The sequence below is a fragment of the Hypanus sabinus genome, chromosome 8 (assembly GCF_030144855.1).
Source record: "Hypanus sabinus isolate sHypSab1 chromosome 8, sHypSab1.hap1, whole genome shotgun sequence".
Classification (NCBI taxonomy): Eukaryota; Metazoa; Chordata; class Chondrichthyes; order Myliobatiformes; family Dasyatidae; genus Hypanus; species Hypanus sabinus.
Window position 1 is genome coordinate 144,957,614 of NC_082713.1, and position 20,117 is coordinate 144,977,730.

At 39.3% G+C, this 20,117-nt stretch overlaps 1 protein-coding gene across 2 annotated transcripts in view; it reads right to left on the reverse strand.

Moving 5' to 3' along the window:
- Nucleotides 1-6,481: 6,481 nt before the first annotated feature.
- The window catches only part of foxm1 (forkhead box M1), a 33,238-nt gene continuing 19,602 nt past the window's right edge, over nucleotides 6,482-20,117 (reverse strand). For both annotated transcript variants that reach the window (XM_059978139.1, XM_059978140.1), the window contains exons 6-9: nucleotides 19,938-20,006; nucleotides 18,395-18,452; nucleotides 16,841-17,037; nucleotides 6,482-10,764 (exon numbers count right to left, since the gene is read on the reverse strand). In XM_059978139.1, coding sequence (XP_059834122.1) covers nucleotides 9,913-10,764; nucleotides 16,841-17,037; nucleotides 18,395-18,452; nucleotides 19,938-20,006 — 1,176 coding nt within the window. In that variant the 3' untranslated portion in view covers nucleotides 6,482-9,912. The remainder of the gene's footprint in view (nucleotides 10,765-16,840; nucleotides 17,038-18,394; nucleotides 18,453-19,937; nucleotides 20,007-20,117) is intronic.

Here is a 20,117-nt window from a genome sequence, read left to right on the forward strand (position 1 = left end):
ACTTGCACCTCCCTACTTTTTATTGACTAAGATAAAACTTATTCCTGGTGAAACTTGTTCTTTTCAAATGGCCCCTGCCCGGCAACAATGTCTCTTTTCCACTTGCTAATTCAAGTAATAACTCCCTTCCAATCAGATTCATTATTTTCAAATGGCTCTCCCCCCACCCACCTTGCAATGATGTTGGTCTCTCCCTCACTAATTCAAAGAATGATTCACTCCTGATGAGACCTGTTCTTTTTAAATGGCTCCCACCCTGCGACAATGCCTCTTTCTCACTTGCTACTTCAAAGAAATTGTTCTGACATGTGGACTATCTATTACAGGTACCTTGCGGCTCCAAGGGGTTAAGAAAAATTCCATTCCTGTAAATTCCTCCAAGTCCTCTGGCAGAATAAGTAGACCAATATCAGCATTTGCACCTAGTACTGAGGCCACGGTGACGATTGGTTCTGAGGGGTAGGTCACATTGTTTAAAAGCTCAATACTAGACTCCAAAAATAGTCTCAACAGGTGGAAAACATTCAATAATGGTTTCAAAGCCAGGTCTGTGGAATCGAGGAGGTCAATATCAATTGCTGTGTAGAAAATATGAAAAACTGTAGATCAAATAGATCAAAGACAAGGGGGAATTGGTAGAATTAGTTGGGAATTCAATGGAAAAATACTAAAGAATATTGCGGTCTCGAATGGACCTCTTGAAGCCAGAAAACTTTATTATACTTAAAACCTATCTTTGATTTAGATCTGGGAATTAATTATGAAATCAGTCAGTTTAGTTTTTCTGTATCAGCCTGGACGTACTGCCAAATGGCTTCCTTCTGAACCCTGAATTTCTCTATTGGGTATTGGTTGTAGTTTCAGACTCATGAATTTGACCTTGGTGCTCATTTTGAAACTAGAAGATGCATTATACTTTCTACCCAAATTTCTTTTTAATCCCAAATGTGTCAGAGAGCTACTAAATGTAACATAAAAGGAGATTGGTTTGGAACATCTATTCTTTATGTCTTGGGTCCAAGTAGTTCCATAGAAATTTCATTTATGCAATTTTATTTCTATAGATCTTAAAAGATTTTATTCTAATGTTAATTTCCTCACAACTTTGTAGAAGATCAAGGACTCTGAACTTAATGCCTTGCTTTATTACAATCCCAAGTTATCCTGACCCATCAAAGCAGCCCCGACAGTCTCTTGGTGCCTGACTGTGGTTTGATTAAAGCCTTTTTCATGTCAAAGTAATCAAAATTATCCATTTATGGATCAATGACAATGATTACTTTAATAGGAAAATATGAGAATTAACTAATGTGTCTAGGAGCATGATATAAAAATGTTTAGTATAGACAGTGTGAATTTAATTTCACAATTCTAGAAACATTCTGAGTTCCTACTGTGAATATTTCTTGAATACAAGTCCAGATGGGACAAATTTTCTCCCTCAAATAATTTACCAGGTGCACTGAAAAGCCAAGCGTCAGTTTATTTCCCTACTTTTCTTATTCCCTTCTCTGAGGTGGGGTTGTGCAGGAAAACTGTTTCTAAGGAAGCTTTTTTGCTGCTCGATATTGTGGATTTTATGTTGGTTTCCTTTTCATCGGGAATATTACAGCAAGGTAGTAAATGTGGAATCCTGGAAAGATGCCTGTAAGAAAGAAACAACATTTTAAGGGAAGTTTTTCTTAATAACTTATTCAGCATCTTCAATAACTTCTGGCCATGGTAAGAATTTGAGACCGTGTTCTAGCTCTGCAAAGCTAACCACCTCAGAGTGCAACAAGGAGCAAAGAAGCCAAAGGACCTTCTTGAGCTACCTTCCACCACTCCTCCGTGTTTAGTAAAGGCATCTGGTATCAAAATATTACAATATACACATCTAGCAGATGTCAATAAAAGACAAAGTTCATAAGTATTTACGAGGGGTGATTGATAAGTTCTTGGCCTAAGGTAGAAGGAGAAAGTTTGAAGTTAATAACTCATCAGGGGTGATTGATAAGTTCATGGCCTAAGGTAGATAGGCATCTGTTAGTCTCGTGATACCATGGATTTGCGCTTTGGAAGGTTTCCAGGGTGCAGGCCTGGGCAGGGTTGTATGGGAAACCGGCAGTTGCCCATGTTTGCAAGCTTTCCCCTCTTCACGCCACTGATGTTGTCCAAGGGAAGGGCACTAGGACCCATGCAGCTTAGCACCGGTGATGTCGTAGAGCAATGTGTGGTTAAGTGCCTTGCTCAAGGACACAAACACGCTGCCTCAGCTGAGGTTCGAACCAGTGACCTTCAAATCACTAGACCGATGCCTTATCCACTAGGCCACGTGCCTAAGGTAGAAGGAGATGAGTTATTAACTTCAAACTTTCTGCATAATCACTCTAAGAGTTGAACTGCATGTGCATGTAACAAGAGCTGTATAACTCATCTCCTTCTAACTTAGGCCACAAACTTGTCAATCACCACTGCTGTGGACGCTTTATGGAGGTCCAAGATCCATTATGCTCTACGATCGCTGGACTAAGTGTGTAAATGTAGGAAGGGACTATGTTGAAAAATAAATGTGCTAGGTTTTCTAAAATTGACTCCTTCCTCCTTAAGCCACAAACTTATCAATCACTCCTTGTATATCTAAACCTCATGAACTAAATTAACTAGAAACACACACTGCACCAGAGTATTAATTCCTCAAGATTATGGAAATCAAATTTTAGCACATTTCATTATGAATTGTTTACTCTTGTGTAATTAATGACCAGCTTTGTTAGAATGCTAGGTTACCCGGTTCCGTCAGGGTAACTCTGTGTTCTTGTGGTTTGATAAAGTGTGTTCACAACAATTTAATGCAAAGAAAGGCTACTTTAATGGAAAATAACTAGTATTAATTAATACATCTTGGAAGCCTGAGATTTCTTTCCTCTCTCAGTCATGACCAGCAGTATTCTTTACAAGGGGCACAAATACCACCGAATAATGTATATTTCTGTAACTGCAGAAATGCGCAGTTTCAAACATACAAAAGTTGTACATAAAAATAACTTTTATTGGCATTTCACAGCCACAAATTATTCTGTTAATGAAATACATTTGATAGACAAAATAACAAAATATTCTTTAAATGGTAAAATAATAGTAATTGGTGTAGAGCAAGACTCCTGTAGGTTGAATCATAAAACACAAGCATTTCAGAAAGCAAGTGTTTAACTTCAAAAGGATTAGATTATGTGTCAAATTCTCTTATAACTCACTCTGTGAACATGCATATAGCCCTAGATTCTGTGCATGCATGTTCCAAGTATGGGTTTCAACAAAATCCAGTGTTGCTTTGGAAACATTGGATCATAGACTTGCAAGTTTGACTTGTGAGATGATGGGTTTGCCTTATGAAGAGAGATTCAGCAAGACCAGACTTAGAATGAAAGAAAATCTCATTGGAACTTCTTATGTACACCATCAGTCATGGATTTTTTTTTCATTGGCGGCTATAATATAGTGGTTACTAGGTGATACAAGGACTTGCAGTCAGCAAGATTACCAGGGCCACAACTTAGACATTCCTACTCTTCCTTTGCCTCAGGGATAGAGAGAATTGATGCTGAGAGGGGATGAGAGGGTCAAACCAAGGAGGGTCAGACATTTAGGAATGAAGTGAAGAGAAATTCTTCACTTGGGGTGCTGTACAAGCTTTGGATACTGTAGGCCAAGGTCTCTAAGTGATTGTTACATAAATTTAAGACATGTAAATCTTATACACAAAGAATCCAGGGGATTAGGAAAGAATGCGGATTTGAGGAATACATCATATTGAATAGGAGAGTAGGTTGATGGGGCCACACAGACTTCATCTGTGCTGTTCTGTGATTTTTCATGTTACAGAAGTATCATTGTTAAATAGACCACAGAGGAATAAATGCTACAAGGAAAAATTACTTTATAAAGAAATCTGACAAATGCAATTTAACTTACACTTTTATATTTTCTGGGGGGATTATATTTCCATGGATGTCAATTGGCGGCATTCTATTTTCACTCTTTATCTTTAACTTCCTATAATGTTCCTGCTCTTTTTCCAACAAGGTAATTGTTCTTTCCTTCCCCTGTAAATCAATGTACAGGTTGCCACAGGAAAGAAATCGCAACCAATTGTTCTCCCTCATTCTTGAAGGAGGTGGAATGGATATTGGAAATAGTGAAGCAATCAGTTTAGGAAAATGTTTTTGGTCAATATTCGCATGATGTTCAAGATTTTGGGAGACATAACATCTCCAGATATTACTGTTGTACTCTCTGTCTGTCCTGTCAGGGAAGATGGGAGCAAAGCTTCCGATATCTAGCCAATCTTGAAAGCTCGGTGAGGGACATTTGCCCTGCAGAGAAGCATTCAACCTCCGCGAGAACTCAGTTATCACATCTTCGTGTGGAGGTGAATGCAATGCGAGTCTTTGCTCTGCCCTGGGGTAAAATCCAGTCAATTTTGCATGCTTATCTGGAAATAGATGTTCTCTCTCTGCACGCGTAGGCAGTTTTGCATTTGATGTCGAATACTTGTCACGTGGCTTCCAGGAAGGCTGGATCTGTAACATTTGGAAAGAACTCTGGTCAGAGTGGGGTAAAAGAATAAAGTGACATTTGGCTGGGAGCTCAAGTCATGCCTTGTCTCTTCCATTTTGCTGCTCGGTCTGCCTTGTCCTGAAGGCATCTTCAACTCATGGCCTGGCAGAGTTAAAAGGACTTTGACCAAAGGAAAATGAACAAGCTGACTAGGTGAAGTTAACTATCAGCAACCTTAGGGGAAAAAAAAACCTTTTGGCATAGTAGTAAATGGCAATTGTATTGGTGCACATTTAACATTATACACTGTCCATTTAGTCTAGGGCAGATAGACCATCATACTTAAGCTAGTTTACTCTAGACACATAAACCATCATACACTGTCCACTGTTTACACCAGGTCACATATGCCACCAGTCACGAGCACTGTTAACAGTGGTGCATGTCGTCTGGTTAATTATTAAGACTTATTCGCTTAACCTACATTTTATTCTTGGGGAGAATGATTTTAATTAAGCATGGTCAGTGCCCATTGCTGAAGGTTACTGTTCATTTGTTCAGCCTTTCTGCAAGGTAACACAGTAGAAATAAAAATTACCCTATAATTTGGAAGGCATTTATAAAGCTTCTCTTTTGCCTTTTGCCCCTCCCTCTCTCTTATTCCGGTATAGATTGCTTTCATTTCCTCTCTGCATTATGTTTCCTTGTAACTTTCATCAGGGCCTGTTTCCCTATTGCTAAAAATGGCAGCAGTGTGTTGCTTAGTGACCCGGAGATGTGTGATGTCACAGAGTGATGTTACTCATCACTGCTCAGAGAGTGTCAGAGGTGAACAAACATGTACAATTCCTCTTTGATGCTTCCAGAACATGAGCAGGGATGATAACTTGCTCAGTTGAATTTCATTCCTATTCCTTCACTTCTAGACAAGGCAGAGTCCTAGTGCAATTTCTGCTGCCTGGCGCTATCAGAATCACATCAGAAGTAAATGGATTTTTTAAATTGTCGAGAGGCCCTTAAGAATACAAGGCAAGTATGACACTGGGTTCATTTAAAACCGGCATTCTGAAGACTAGTCTTTGAAGCCGAAGTGAAATGCAAAGGAGCCTAACCTAAACTTTGTACTTCCATTGCAAGCACCATTACTGCTTCCGGACTGGGTCATACACTGCAGCTGTCTGGATATATTAAATTCTACAACTTCAGATAATTGCTTTATATCAAAACTGAGCTGTACATCTATAATAATTGATTTGGCTTTTCCATTACCTCTATAGCTCTGCATTTCCACAACTTTTAGGTTAATTTGTGTTCATATTCTTTAACTCTCATTTCATTGCTTTCATTTTTCTCTTGCTCTGACTTAATTCAACAAGTCATTTAAACCTTATTTCCACAGCAATCGTGGGCTCACCTTCGAGGTGTTCCCTCTGTCCTATCCATCCCTCCCTACCCTTTTTGCAACTTAAAACAAAATTAGTATCTCCCTTTCCATGTTCTGACAATGGATCTTCAACCCAAAACATTACCTCTGTTCCTCTTCCTACAGACCTACTGAGATGTTGTTCCTTCTCGTGCCTTTGTGGTGTATTGGACAGCAACCGTTTCTTTAGCATTTTTCTCTGTTTTTACAAGGTCGAGTTGCTGGCTTGATGCTCAACCCAGCATGGTTGGAAAGCGTGCAAGGAGCTGACTGTGATCACTTGCCTTGAAGTCTCGTGTGGTTGCCTCCACACCAGCAGCGGGCCTACTGAGTGTTTGCAGCATCTTCTGTTTTTATTACTCATTGGTATTTTTATTTCAAGTTTCTTAATTTTAGTTCATTCTTTGGAGTGAATTTCTCCCTACAAATAGCAGAAGGTTGAAAATAGGAACAGCTTTATGTTTGGAAAGAAAAGCAGAGACTCCTTAATACAATTAGGGTAAATTATTTTTATTGCCATTCAATTACTGTACAGCAGTTTATTCACCAATTACAGGATTGTTAGCACGTCCAATGTCACAATGAACTGCTTATACTTCTATAAGAAGCCCAGGGCACAGACTGTGTTCTTTCTATTAAGGTGCATTGACTGAGCCTGGATTATATACAAGTAATATAACATGGAATATTTACAAAGACTGCATTGGAAAACACTGTATAGTTCATAATTTACAACTATTGTTGCTGTTGCATGATCTGTTGACCCAGTTGTGGGAATGTTTGACCAAAATTATTGATATTGCATATTCTGGTCTGCACTTACAGAAAGAAAGGAGTTACAGTAGTTCACTGATATTTTGGGATGCAAAGTGGGAACAGATTACAATTATTTTTAAAATGCGCACACACACACACACTCACATGCATCTACTGTTCAATGTGATCCTTAGATAAATGGACACTTTCAATTAGTTAACCACTGATATCTGCATATACCTTGATCATATACATAGGTACTCAAAGGAAAAATGTAACCAATAGTGTTGCTGACAGGTTGATACAAATGATAACACAATCTTAAAATGGTTTTGATCCTGATATCACTGTCTTGATCAACTACAAAATCAAAACTTAACTATCCTGTGTTATGGACTCCCTCGTCACGTGGAAAGAAAAAAAATGCAGATGTGAAAGACTTTCCCATCAAAAAATTATTTCTAAAAGGATATTTTTAAATTGAATAACCTCAGCAATATACAGCTTTCAATCAGGTGTCCCATTAAATTAAGAAAATACTCTAGATACATACAACATGCTGCTTGTTTGCAATGTGCATACTTTGCACTGCTACAATGAAAGTTTTGTATAAATGTCTAATTTTGGAAAAAGATTTTATGGTGCACAATACTGGGAAACATCCAAGATCTGTAAACAGTGATCAATATGCGGTGAACATGCAGAAAAGAAATTCAGCTTAGTGATGAGATTTGCAGGGCTCTCTCTCTCTTATATATAAAAGCCTTCCTCGGAAATGAATAAAGATGAAAACTTAAAGGGAAGAAATCAGCAATGTCAAGAAGCAGGTGCTTAGCTTAACATTTAAACCAAAGAATAGAATACCACATGAAGAAGTGCAAGGCGGGGCAATGCCAGAGGCTGAAGAAGATCGGTGCTTTAATTTTACTCAAGAAATAGCAAGGGCGGCCAGGAGACAGGTGGTATTAAAATAGAATGTAATCCATAAAGAGCAGGAATCAATAAGTTTGGTGGGTTTGGACTGCATGTTGTCAGATGCATTAAGCATGAAAAGGACTGCTGTCTTGAAAGTACAAGCTGTCACACTGTAGTAGTAATAACAAGTACCAGGATCTAAGGAAGGGAGACATTGCTGGCCATATTTTATAATGGTGAGAAAGAAGGAAGATTATGAATGAAGTGGATACATTGATCAAGGTAAATAGGCTGAGTTTTGAAAAGTGATGACCAATAACATTTTCTAATAAATAGTGTAAGATTGGTTTGAAAGGCGGTGCCAAAAAGGAACATCTTCCTTGAATTGGCATTGTCGATGTATTAAGTTAAAATTTTTGCATCATTCTTCACTAAGCAGGATGTTGTCAATTGTCATTGTCAATTGACAAAAAAAAACCTGAAATTGAATCCTAATATTCAAAATGCAATTTCTTAAAAGGCTGGAAGACACAAATTACCTGGTCCAAATCCTAGTTTGCTGAGGAAAATAGGGAGGTGTAAATGGCAGATACTCTGACCACATCATTCAATTCTCCTTGGATATGGGAACAGTGCTTGTGGATGAGAGGATGCAAATGTTAAAAAAAGGGATAAATCTATATGACAGATAGTCTGGAGAACATAATCTAATTTATCTGAGAAAACAGATTAATTACCGACAGCCAACATAGATAATGAAAAGCAAGTCACACCTGATAAACGTGATTGGAATCATTCAATCAATTAGCAGAGACATTGAAGCGAGTCCCCCTCGAAGACTTGCATTGGTGCACACAAATGTCAATCACTGAACTGGTTTATAAAATGATTTAGAAAATTCACAAGGCAGTTCCTCATGCTAAACGCATGTTAAAGGCCACGACAACAATCCAGGATGAGAAAATATTTGAATACTTCAGCTAAGATAAAGAATGTTCCATTTGGCAAGTGGGAGAGTAATGAGCCTTTGATCACAAAAAGAGGCCGCAAGTCAAGTCTCATAGAAAACCTTGACCTCAAGTCCCTAGTACAACAATGCCACCTGTCTTCAGGGATACCTTGAGCTGCTCTTGTACAATGCTTCATGAATTAATCTAAATTATTAACTATTAAAGTGTTTAATAGTAAAATATTGTTCACATTCACCAGATTAATCTGAACCAAATCACACATTTAAAACAGAACTTCAATGATGCATACTCAAGCCATAGTTTAAACGTTTATACAAGATCATTTACAAGCCAGGCACACGCAGTTCTCTTCTCCAATCAAGAAGGGATGATCTTGGTATTGGTGAGCAGATACTGAATAATCTGAAATGAAAATCTCACACACTTATTAAATTTTGCTTTCCTTCTCGAAAGAAACTGTAAATTCAGCCGTCTAAAATAACGGAAAATCGGAAATCTGCGCTGATCACCAGTCTAAGCTCAGAACATTAACATCAGGTGCTAAATGATGTCAAGGCTCTTTTGTTAATACTGTTAAAAAAAACAGGGGCTAGAACTGAATGTAATCAGCTATTAACATCAGTCTCTGAGATACAGATAACTCACACAAACACTGATCAACTATGACTTGTCAGCATTATCTCAAATCTTACAAATCAGACATTAACCTTCAACTCAGAACTTCACCGAAACCAGGAAGGTCATTGCTCATCCTGCCGGAACCCTTTTTATTAAAAGGCTTCCATTCCCCTTATAAATTTCCGTTATATTTTAATAGTGTATTTACAAAACATTATATACAAAAGTTTGACATCCCCTGAGAGGCATCTAATATCAAGAACAACAGCAGTATCAGAAAGTCTGGTGGACAGCTACAGAATGCAATGGTAGAAAAGTCACAAGGCCATTTGAAAGTGGCCCGTGGTCCTGGTGTCTATAAAGGCAAAGCAGCATTAAACATATTACAATCATACATCAAAAATATTACTTTATGTGAACTGCTCCATGGACATGTGCAAAAGATAGTACACAGGTAACAGTGAACAGTGATTAATCGAGTTACAGTAAGCACAGCCCAGATAGGAAAAGAACCAAGTATTCACAGATCAGGGCACTGGAAACCAAAGGTTTAGCTATGAACCAACATTTTGCCCAAGAGTCTAGTAGAGGTTGATTTTTCTAAATTTTAAGCTGTTAATTGAACCAGCTTGAAGTTAATTATGAAGAAACTATTTAAACAGCAAGATCCTCTGTCCATCACAAACCTATTTATCTCAGATCTGGGATTAGTGTTGACAAGCTCATGTTTCCAAGTTCATAGTCCTCCTCCTCGAGGCCCGTGAAGCTGATGTCCAGCAATATTTTACTGAGGCTGTCATTCAGGGTGTCTAAGACCAATCCTTCAGTCAGAGATCTGTTTATTGACGTGTTACCATTTACATTTACTTGAAGCCTTCGGGAACATTTGTCCTCCAGAAGTGGGGAGGCACTTGCATCTGGCACAAGGTCCTTAACTGGAGAGTTTAATAGCTCATGCGGCGATTCAAAGAGAGCAAATTCCTTATAAGGTGTACTGCTAAGACTCAGGTAGCCTGTGTTATTCTGCAATGGTGTAAAGAAGGAACTAAGAGGAGTCCTCACAGGACTGAACTCAAATAAACTATCATCTTTTTTCAAAGGGGTCCAACCATTGGCCACAGTGACAGGAGAGCTTCTACTGGTGCTTTTACTGGGTGTGGAAGAAGCTGGCAGATCACGGGGCTTCTCCTTGATAGGCGTTTTGAAGTTATAATCCATGGCATTGCTAGAAACATTTGGGCATTGGTCCAGGTTTTGAGATTCGTGGAACGCTGACATATCTGATACAAGTCCCGAATCCAATCCAGTCTCTGCTACAGGCTCACTGACTCCTGGGAACAAGAGAACAGGCTCCTCCACAGGCTGAAGGATGTGCTTCTGCTTCCGTCTGGAGCTGCTCTCCTTGGACGCTTCGCAGAGTTTTGCTGCTGCAGAACTTTCATGCACTTCACTCACGGGTGGCGTTGCCTGAACCAGGAGTGGAGTCTCAGAGTGCTTTAGTGAAGTCAAAGGTTGATTACAGCTCACCATATCATTTGTTACCTAAACGTAATACAAATTAAATCAATTACTTCAGAAGCATTCATGCTGAAGGATAGCACTTGAACAATATCTTTAACGCAGAAATAAACTCACCGACACTCCACAGATGTGCAATCAGTCAAAAGTGAATAGAGAGTTAAACAGATAACCATCAGCTTGATTTTGTGGAAAGAAGAAAGCAGAGCGATAAGAGGGAATTTTGTTGGGCAGGGCTTGGGTGTGTGTGATGGTGCTTTAGTTCAGTTTAGCAAGAAGCCAAGCTACAGGCTGGATAAAGAGTCTAGCAGCATAGAGGCAGTAAAGTGGGATTATTAAGAAGTAAATTTGAATTTTGTCATGCATATTTCACATACATGTATTGTCAGACAACTACCCCACTGATGTGTGTGGTTAATGTTACGAGGAGGCAGCGTGCAACGATTGAAGATCTTTAATTCAAGAATGAGAGAACTGTGGCCAAAGAAGCCACTGCTGACTACATAGCCAAATCTAACTGATGCTCAAGCTAAGGAGCCAACTATTTTTTTTATTCTTTTAAATTATATTGACAACATCAGAAACAAGCCGGAGTTTATGCTTCACATGAGTGTCTCTCACTAACAACCTCAAACACATACTTTAGAAAGGTTTTGATTACTCACCTTGGTCACATCATCTTTGAAAACCACTGTCCAACTTCTAATCTCCAATCCTTCTCCAGTCACTGGGAGTATTTTACTCTCCCATCTTAGCTGGAACTTGATATTCTCCAGCTAGATTTCTTCATGTACTGTAGTACCAAAACTGCCATGATCAATATTGGCTTCCAATGTGATTGTGAGAATGATGATCTATTTCCCTTTGTCTCTAATACATTTTGTAACCTTTAACTTGATTGGCTACTTCATCTTCCTCTCATGGATCTGACTGGGAGCATACTTGCCTGGTTCCATGCACACCTTATCCACATAAACAGCCACTGCCTCCTTTTGTGAACTTGCAAAGTTGAGTCTGCTGTCCCCCAGGACCTATCCATGGCATTTTCCATTTCTCAGCAGCAGTTTGCTCCAAAATTATCCAAAATCACAATAGTTTCCATAGACATACTGAGCACAGACTGGTCAACCTCACTAAAAACTCTCCCCGCCACTCTATAATCTTCCTACTTATGTAATAGAACAAGACGAGCCCAAATTTTCCTTCCATTAAATACAGGAGCATGGAACCATTGTCTTGAAAAGCCACACAAACTTACTGACTCCTTGATTGTTCCCGTTACTATTTTATATTGAAACAGACTATTCACAACCTGGATATCATATTTGACCCAGAAAGGAGATGCAAACTATAGACGATTTTGTCACCAAGATCAGCTATTTTAGCCTTCAAAAACTTCTTCCAAGTCTACTTCTGCATTAGCACATGTGTTATTAATCCTTTGCCTCTAGACTATTCCTATGCAATCGTGATTGGTTTCTCTTGCTGCCTCCATAAACAAGGTCAAAATTATCCTGACTATGACCCAATTCATACCAAGTCAAATTCATCAAATTACTTTAAACTTGCATCTCCTGGATAACCAATATATTAATTCTAAACTATTATTGTCTTTGATCCTCTCATGACAATGACTTGTCAATTTCTGTATCTCCTTCAGCACTAAAAACACTGCATTATATCTACTTGTCTCTGATTGTAGCAAGACCTAATTTCTAGTTCCTTCCCTAAACCTTTCCCCTTCCCTTCTTTAAGATGCTTCTTAATCCCCTCTCTTGGTTCAAGGTTCTAACAGTTTGCCCAACTAGCACCTGTCTGGCTCTGCTGGTCAATTTTTATTTAATGATGGACCCCACAAAGTGCCTTGGGATGTTTAGCTACAGTATATTAAAGAACACTATATTCCTTGATCTAGCTTTGACATATAATAGTAATATAAAAAGGTAATTAGTGGCAAGTTTTGAACCAGTTTATCTTTGTCTTTTAATAGACAAAAATATCAGTCTAGGTTTTCAACTTGAATGTTGGCTGATCCTCAAAGAAATGTTAGCCTTTTCTCTATATAACCGTGCAAAAGCTCAGAAGCCTCAGCAACAAAAGAAGTTCCAAATTTTTTCTCAATTATTTGTCATTTTCAGTGACCTACAAAAGTTTGTACTGTCTGATAGGAGCTGCTGCACTCCTACTGGGACTATAGCTGAGGAGTACAAACTTATAACGTAGAACAGTACAGCAGAGGAACAGGGTCTTCAGTCCACAATGTTGTGCTGAACTAATTAAGTTAGTAACTAAACTAATCTCTTCTGCTTACAGAATATCCCTGCCTTTCCTTTTCCCTCATATTCATGTGGCTATCCAAATGTCTTTTAAAAGTCCCTGATGTATCTGCCTGTACTGCCACACCAGGCAGCACATTCCTGGCACCCACAACTCACTGTATAAAAATCTTGCCCCTCACATCTCCTTTAAAATTACCCCTTCACTTTAAATGCATGCCCTCCAGTATTAAACATTTCAACCCTTGGAAAAAGATATTGTCTGTCTACTTTGTATATGGCTATGGCTCTCAAAAATCTTATACACCTCTATCAGATCTCCACTCAGCCTCCGCTGTTCCAGAGAAAATAACCCAAGTTTATCCAACCTCTTGATATAACACATGCCCTCTAATCTGGGAGCATCCTGGTAAACCTTTTCTGCACCCTCCTCAAAGCCTCGATATCCTTCTTACAATGGGGGGGGGGGGGGCAATCAGAACTGTATATAAAACTCCTGATGAGGCTTAACTAGAGTTTTATAAAGCTGCAACGTAATGTCCTGACTTTTGAACTCAATGCCTCAACTAATAAAGGCAAGCATGGCATGAGCCCTCTTAACCACCCCACCAACCTGTGAGCCACTTCCCGGGAGCTGTGAACTTGCCAAATGCCTCCTTAACCACCCCACCAACCTGTGAGCCACTTCCCGGGAGCTGTGAACTTGCCATGAGCCCTCTTAACCACCCCACCAACCTGTGAGCCACTTCCCGGGAGCTGTGAACTTGCCAAATGCCTCCTTAACCACCCTACCAACCTGTGAGCCACTTCCCGGGAGCTGTGAACTTGCCAAATGCCTCCTTAACCACCCTACCAACCTGTGAGCCACTTCCCGGGAGCTGTGAACTTGCCAAATGCCTCCTTAACCACCCCACCAACCTGTGAGCCACTTCCCGGGAGCTGTGAACTTGGACCCCAAGATCCCTCTGCTCACCATCACTTAAGGATCTTGCCCTTAACAGTGTACTGTCTCCATACACTTGACCTACCAAGGTGCAACTCTTCACATTTGGCTGAGCTAAACTCCATTTGCCTTTTCTCTGCCTGTATCTGCAATTGATGTCCTGTTGTATTTTTTACCATTTTTCTACACTACGCTCAACACCACCGATCTTTATATTATAGAACATAGAATAGTACAGCACAGTACAGGCCCTTTGGCCCACAATGTTGTGCCGACCCTTAAACCCTGCCTCCCATATAACCCCCCACCTTAAATTCCTCTGTATACCAGTCTAGTAGTCTCTTAAATTTCACTAGTGTATCTGCCTCCACCACTGACTCAGGCAGTGCATTCCATGCACCAACCACTCTCTGAGTAAAAAACCTTCCTCTAATATCCCCCTTGAACTTCCCTCCCGTTACTTTAAAGTTGTGTCCTTTTGTATTGAGCAGTGGTGACGAAATTACCAACCCACCCATCTATATTTTCATCCAGGTCATTTACACACATTACGAACAGCAGAGGTCCCTGTGGAACACCACTAATCACTGATCTCCAGCTAAAACAAGTCCCCCAATCGCTCCCCTCTGCCTTGCATGGGTAAGCCAGATCTAAATCCAAATGGCAATTCACCATTGCATCTTAATCTTCTGGATGAACCTGCCATGAGGAACCTTGTCTGACAGCTTACTAAAATCCATGTAGACAACATCCACAGCTCTTCCTTCATCAAACATCTTTGTCATTTTGTCAAAAAACTCAATCGTCAGTAAAATGCATCTTAGCCTGCAACAAACCAAGCTGATTCTCTTTAATTAGGCCATGGTTTTCCAAATTCTCACAAATCCTATCTCTAACAATTCTCTCTAGTAACTTCCTTACCACTGACATGAGACTCACCAGTCTGTAGTTAACAGGATTATCCCTGGTTCCCTTCTTGAATAATGAAACAATATTGGCCACTTGTCAGTTCTCTGGGACCTTGCCTGTGGCTAGAGAGGACACGAAAATATTGATCAAGGCCCCAAACTGTTACAGGGCAAGATCTGTGCCCAGGTCTGTATTATCGTACCAAGTAACTGCCTTTCGCTTTGTCTCCCCCTTATGGTAACAGTGGTTAAATGGTCAATAACCAGAGATTATAAACTAGCATACCTCAAGACCATCCAAAAACAGCTTTGGGCTAATTTGCAGAAAACAATTGATTGAAGTTACCCTGAATGTACTTCCACTCTATAGTTATAATTAACAAATAACTAGTTTGCCTGCAGGTGTATCCTCTGCTGAGTACCAAGATCCACCTTCCTTTTCATTTTAAAAATCAGGAAGAAATACACCTCCTGCTTGTTCTGTCTCGTAGGACTTGAATAAAAGAAGGAGAATTGTTGATTGAAAGGATTCAACTGAGGTGATATAATATAGAAGATTTACACAGTTTTAACAATGTATAAATCCAAAACACCTTTTCAAGACAAAGAAAAGAACAGGGGCAAGGTGACAAAGAACCATTTTGCACAAACATGCAGCAAACACTTTAGGGTTCTTCTTTGAAGTTTGGGGTATATGTTCTAAAAAATTATTTGAGAAGCAGATGAAATAATGGTTGGTTATGATGGCAGGGGTGGGGGTTTGGGAAAGGGATTGAACATTATCTGTATGGTCCAAATTTCCTTAGTTTCCTACTCAATTATAACTACCTTATGGTTACAGTGAAAAGGATGGAAACACTCGCTTTCAAGGACAATTGTGAGTTGAATGGTTGTTGTCAGAAGTTGAGGATATGTTATATTTATTATTTATATATTTTTTTCTTCTGTATTATGTATTGCATTGAACTGCTGCTGCTAAGTTAACAAATTTCACGACACATGCCAGTGATAATAAACCTGATTCTGATTCCGTATTACTAAAATCAAAAGCTGCTTTCCGAACTCCAACGAGGGGGCAACATGAGTCTGATAGCTGTTTTTAAGAACAGAAAGCTATAATGATTATTCACTAACTAAAATAGTCCTTCAAGCAAGACTCTCACCCAACAATTTTGATAATATGATTAGAACTCCTGCAAATGTCAAATCTAAATCTCACAAAGTAGGGACATCAGAAAATTAGTTTCATTGTCACATGAGAGTACATTTTTAAAATCTGTCCAACAAAGAACTGTGCCAATTAGAAGTAGATGAATAAGTCCATTACAACCAAAGTGAATACTATTCACTTGATAGTCTAACTGAAAACAACAGTACATTGAGGTGGATCTGTGTTCACGTTCAATGAAGTTGAAGGGTTTCCTCTGGATACTAAACTCATCAGGTTGGCACTTCAAAGGAGGGTTGGGGTCAAAAGGACTATCTCTCACTAACAAGAAAACAGTTGCTGCTGTTCTTAACCACTATGAGCTTACTAATTACACACACTGGAAATCATGGTGGACAAGCCATTATTGTTGTTTGCACACCAGGATGAAAAAGCATAAGCCACTCTCTAATGTTAGTGAGCAAGGCCAGAAACCTTCAGAGATCAAGCAATATATCAGTCAAGGTTAGCCATTCCCAGAAGCATAATGTTCAAATACAGTTTTAGTACGGAGAGAAATCGCTGGAATGGCTGTGAAATTACTTCTATCTTTGAGAGAGTTTAATGGGCCTATTAGCAGGATTCATAGCCGGGAATGTAGGCCTCTACAATATAGTAAACAGCAGTGAAGAAGGAGTTTTGATTTAGTTACTGCAATTTAAAGCCACACCCATACATAGCTTGAAACACTGACAGTTTATAAATCAAAGATGCTTACAATGATCTCAAATTAGGAAGTGTATCAAAGGATGAGAGAAAAGCTTGCCTTTGGTGCAATCCGGACACGTTTCCGTTTCCCGGCCAACTCACTGCTCGTAGTGGAGGAAGCATGCCCCTGCGTTCCAGGCAGAGTTATCTGAGTCGATGACTGTAAGATTAAGGGAGAGGTGACCGGCAGCTGAATGGGCACCAGGTAGGAGTCCGTCCGAGGCAACAGGGGTTTCATTTTTCTCATATTCACTTCTGTGCAAAGAAAACACTTTATGCAGCAGTTTCATCACTTTGAAGCACAACTAAACATTTCCTCTCCCAGTCAGATAAATAACACTGACCGTAACTGAGCGACACACTGTGATGACTGAGTCGGTTTAGCTGAAAGATACTGTAAAATTTAAGTAAGAACTCTCTCTATTTTGATGCTATATATATGTTGGGCCCTGCTTTACTACATTCTGTCCTACCCAAAGCTACCTCCACATTAAATACCCTCTACTCTGTAGTAGAATCCAATGCCTTATGGACATAAATCTCTCCAAAGTTTTGTCAATAAACCTAGCAAATGCTGCTTTTAATTCTACAATGGCTGGCCCCTTTTGACAATTGTAGAAGGCTTCAACAGTAGTTACTTGCTATTATACAAGCAAAGATGGTGTTATTGGCCTGTTGCGATGTGGTGTTTGAATAAGTAACGAATGGCACACAGAAGTATTCCACTATGTATTTTCCTTGCTGGTGTTCGTGCTTACTTCCTTGAAAATCAAACAACGAGTGAACATGAAGAGCAGCATTCATTTATACCTTGGGGCTGTGAGTGCACACACCAGGGTGGGACTTACATGGTGAGGGGTAGGGTAATGAGAGGTGGGGTAGAACAGAAGGATCTGGGATTACAGATCAATGCTTCTTGGAAAGTGACTTCACAAAAGACAGGGTCGTAAAGAGAGCTTTTGGCACATTGGCTTTCATAAGTGTAGGTACTGAGTCCAGGAGTTGGGATATTGAAGTTGTACAAAACTTTGGTGAGGGTGAATTTGGAGTATCGTGCACAGTTCTGGTTTCCTACCTATAGAAATCAATAAGATTGAAAGAGTGCAGAGAATATTTCTCTGGGGTGCCACAGTAACACAGCGGTTAGCACAATAATATTATAGCTTGGGGCATCAGAGTTCAGAGTTAAGTGCAACATCATCTGTAAGGAGTCTGTGTGTCCTTCCCATGGAATGTGTGAATTTCCTTTAAGTGCTCTGGTTTCCTCCCACGTTCCAAAGATGTACCAGCTAGTATGTTAATTGGTCATTGTAAATTGTCCTGTGATTAGGATAGGGTTAAAACAGGGGTTGCAGGGTGGCACAGCAAAAAAAAAGGAAGGGCCTATTCTGCGCTAAATCCCAAAATACCTAAGTATGTGTGTAAAAGAAATTTGATAAGTACATAGATGGGAAGGACGTGGAGGTCTATTGACCAGGTGCATGTTGATGAGACTAGGCAGTTTAATACTTTGGCATGGACTAGTTGGGCCAAATGACCTGTTTCTGTGCTGTAATGCCCTATGACTCTATAACTTTGTTTCATATTCTGAAATACCTGCATTTTCACTCACCTGAGCTGACAGCTACATTGCTCGTTGGCATCTCTGTGCTGCTGGATCGTTTTTGCTGCTAAAAATCAAACAAATTTAGAAAGATTAAACTGGTCATATGTTCATATTTGCATTGCACTTGTCCACACCCAAAAAGCAAGATTTAAAATTCCCAACCATACAGAATTAAATTAACAGTAGATACCACTCGTCACTGACCATTTGCAGATTGAAAATACGTATGTACAATACAGGCATAGATCTAGATTATTTGGATCTCCTGAAGGGCATTATGATGAGAAATTGATGGCAAAGTAACTATATCAAATGTCTTACAATCCTGAAACTGCATGCTCAGGAACCTGGTTTCTGTGTTGCTTTTTTTGATCAAGATCATGTCTTTTTCTTTGTAGCTGCTGATCCAGGTAAGACAGGCAGCAAATAGGGCAGAGATTCACAGCAGGAACCTTTATGCGTAAAATGCTAATGAAATGCAGCATCAGTTGAGCAAGCTGGCATCATTCTTTCAATAAGTTAAAGCTTAGAGCAGCAGGCACTTGATAAACAGGACTTCAAAAAAGCCTCAATTATGCATTGTGAAAAGGTAGCCTTTTCCCAATCAAAAGGTCTCACTGTACAGCATCTGATTAACTGTTGTCATTTCATAGGTATTCCAAATGTTAAATGAATGTGTAATTCGTTTTTTAAAAAAAGGCTTGCAACTGCAAATGTGGTACAGCCTCTGCATACAGCATTTTCCAAAGACGAACTCTTCCGATAAACTGTTATTCATATAATTATGGAAGTGGCAGAGGATTGCCTTGGCTGGTTTAGAATGAGAGTGCCTTTTAATCTTAATGTAACTTTTGAGGATACTTAATTACTTGCAATGCATGACTGAACGGGCAGTAATGATAGTGACAGACTACAGCGCATTTTTCCCCAGTGGAGGTTGAAGTACAACAATTTACTAATGTTGCTAAAGGAAATCCCGTAAGCATTTTCTGTTGCCTACAATTCTTGTGGATGTAGCCCAAAAGCTACAAATGGCTTTCCTCTTTTCTCGATTTTCTTCCTTTGATCTGGCAATTATTCACAAGATTACATTTCTTGAATATCATTTGCTTTCCTGGATTTTTTAAACCCATCATTTATATACTTCTTATTCAGTTTCTTACTTCTCCTCCATTTTTGTTCTCAATTCTTCCTCATCACCAGTTTCTATGTACTTTTTTGCCTGTACTGATTCAATCAACAGCCATTTGTGATTTCCAGAGTCAGAAGGCACAAGCAAAATGTCATTAAAATGTTATCTGCTTGCAAAGATAGTTAGGTGTAACTCACGTAACATTAGAACATTCGAAAAGTCTTTTGTTTCTAGTGAACTAACTAATTGGCATGGATTTTGCCATGGAAAAAAATTACAACTTAAGTTTAAAAACAATTGAAATACAAGTATCATCAGCAATCACCTTCCATTTTGTGACCCAACCAAACCAGTCAGTTAAAATAAAAATCAGCACAGAGAGGTGGCAGAATGCCACCAAGAGCACTTGGGTCTTACTTGTTGAAAGACCAACACAGGCGCTGCTTGGATCCATTGAATCTTGTCAGTTGGGCTGAAATCCAGGGACTGTATGAGATATCAATCAAGAACGAGAAGTATTGAACATTAAAATGCATTAAAAATGCCAACATCAGACAAGCAATGCAGCTTCTGCCAGCTAGTGGATATTTCTTCTTA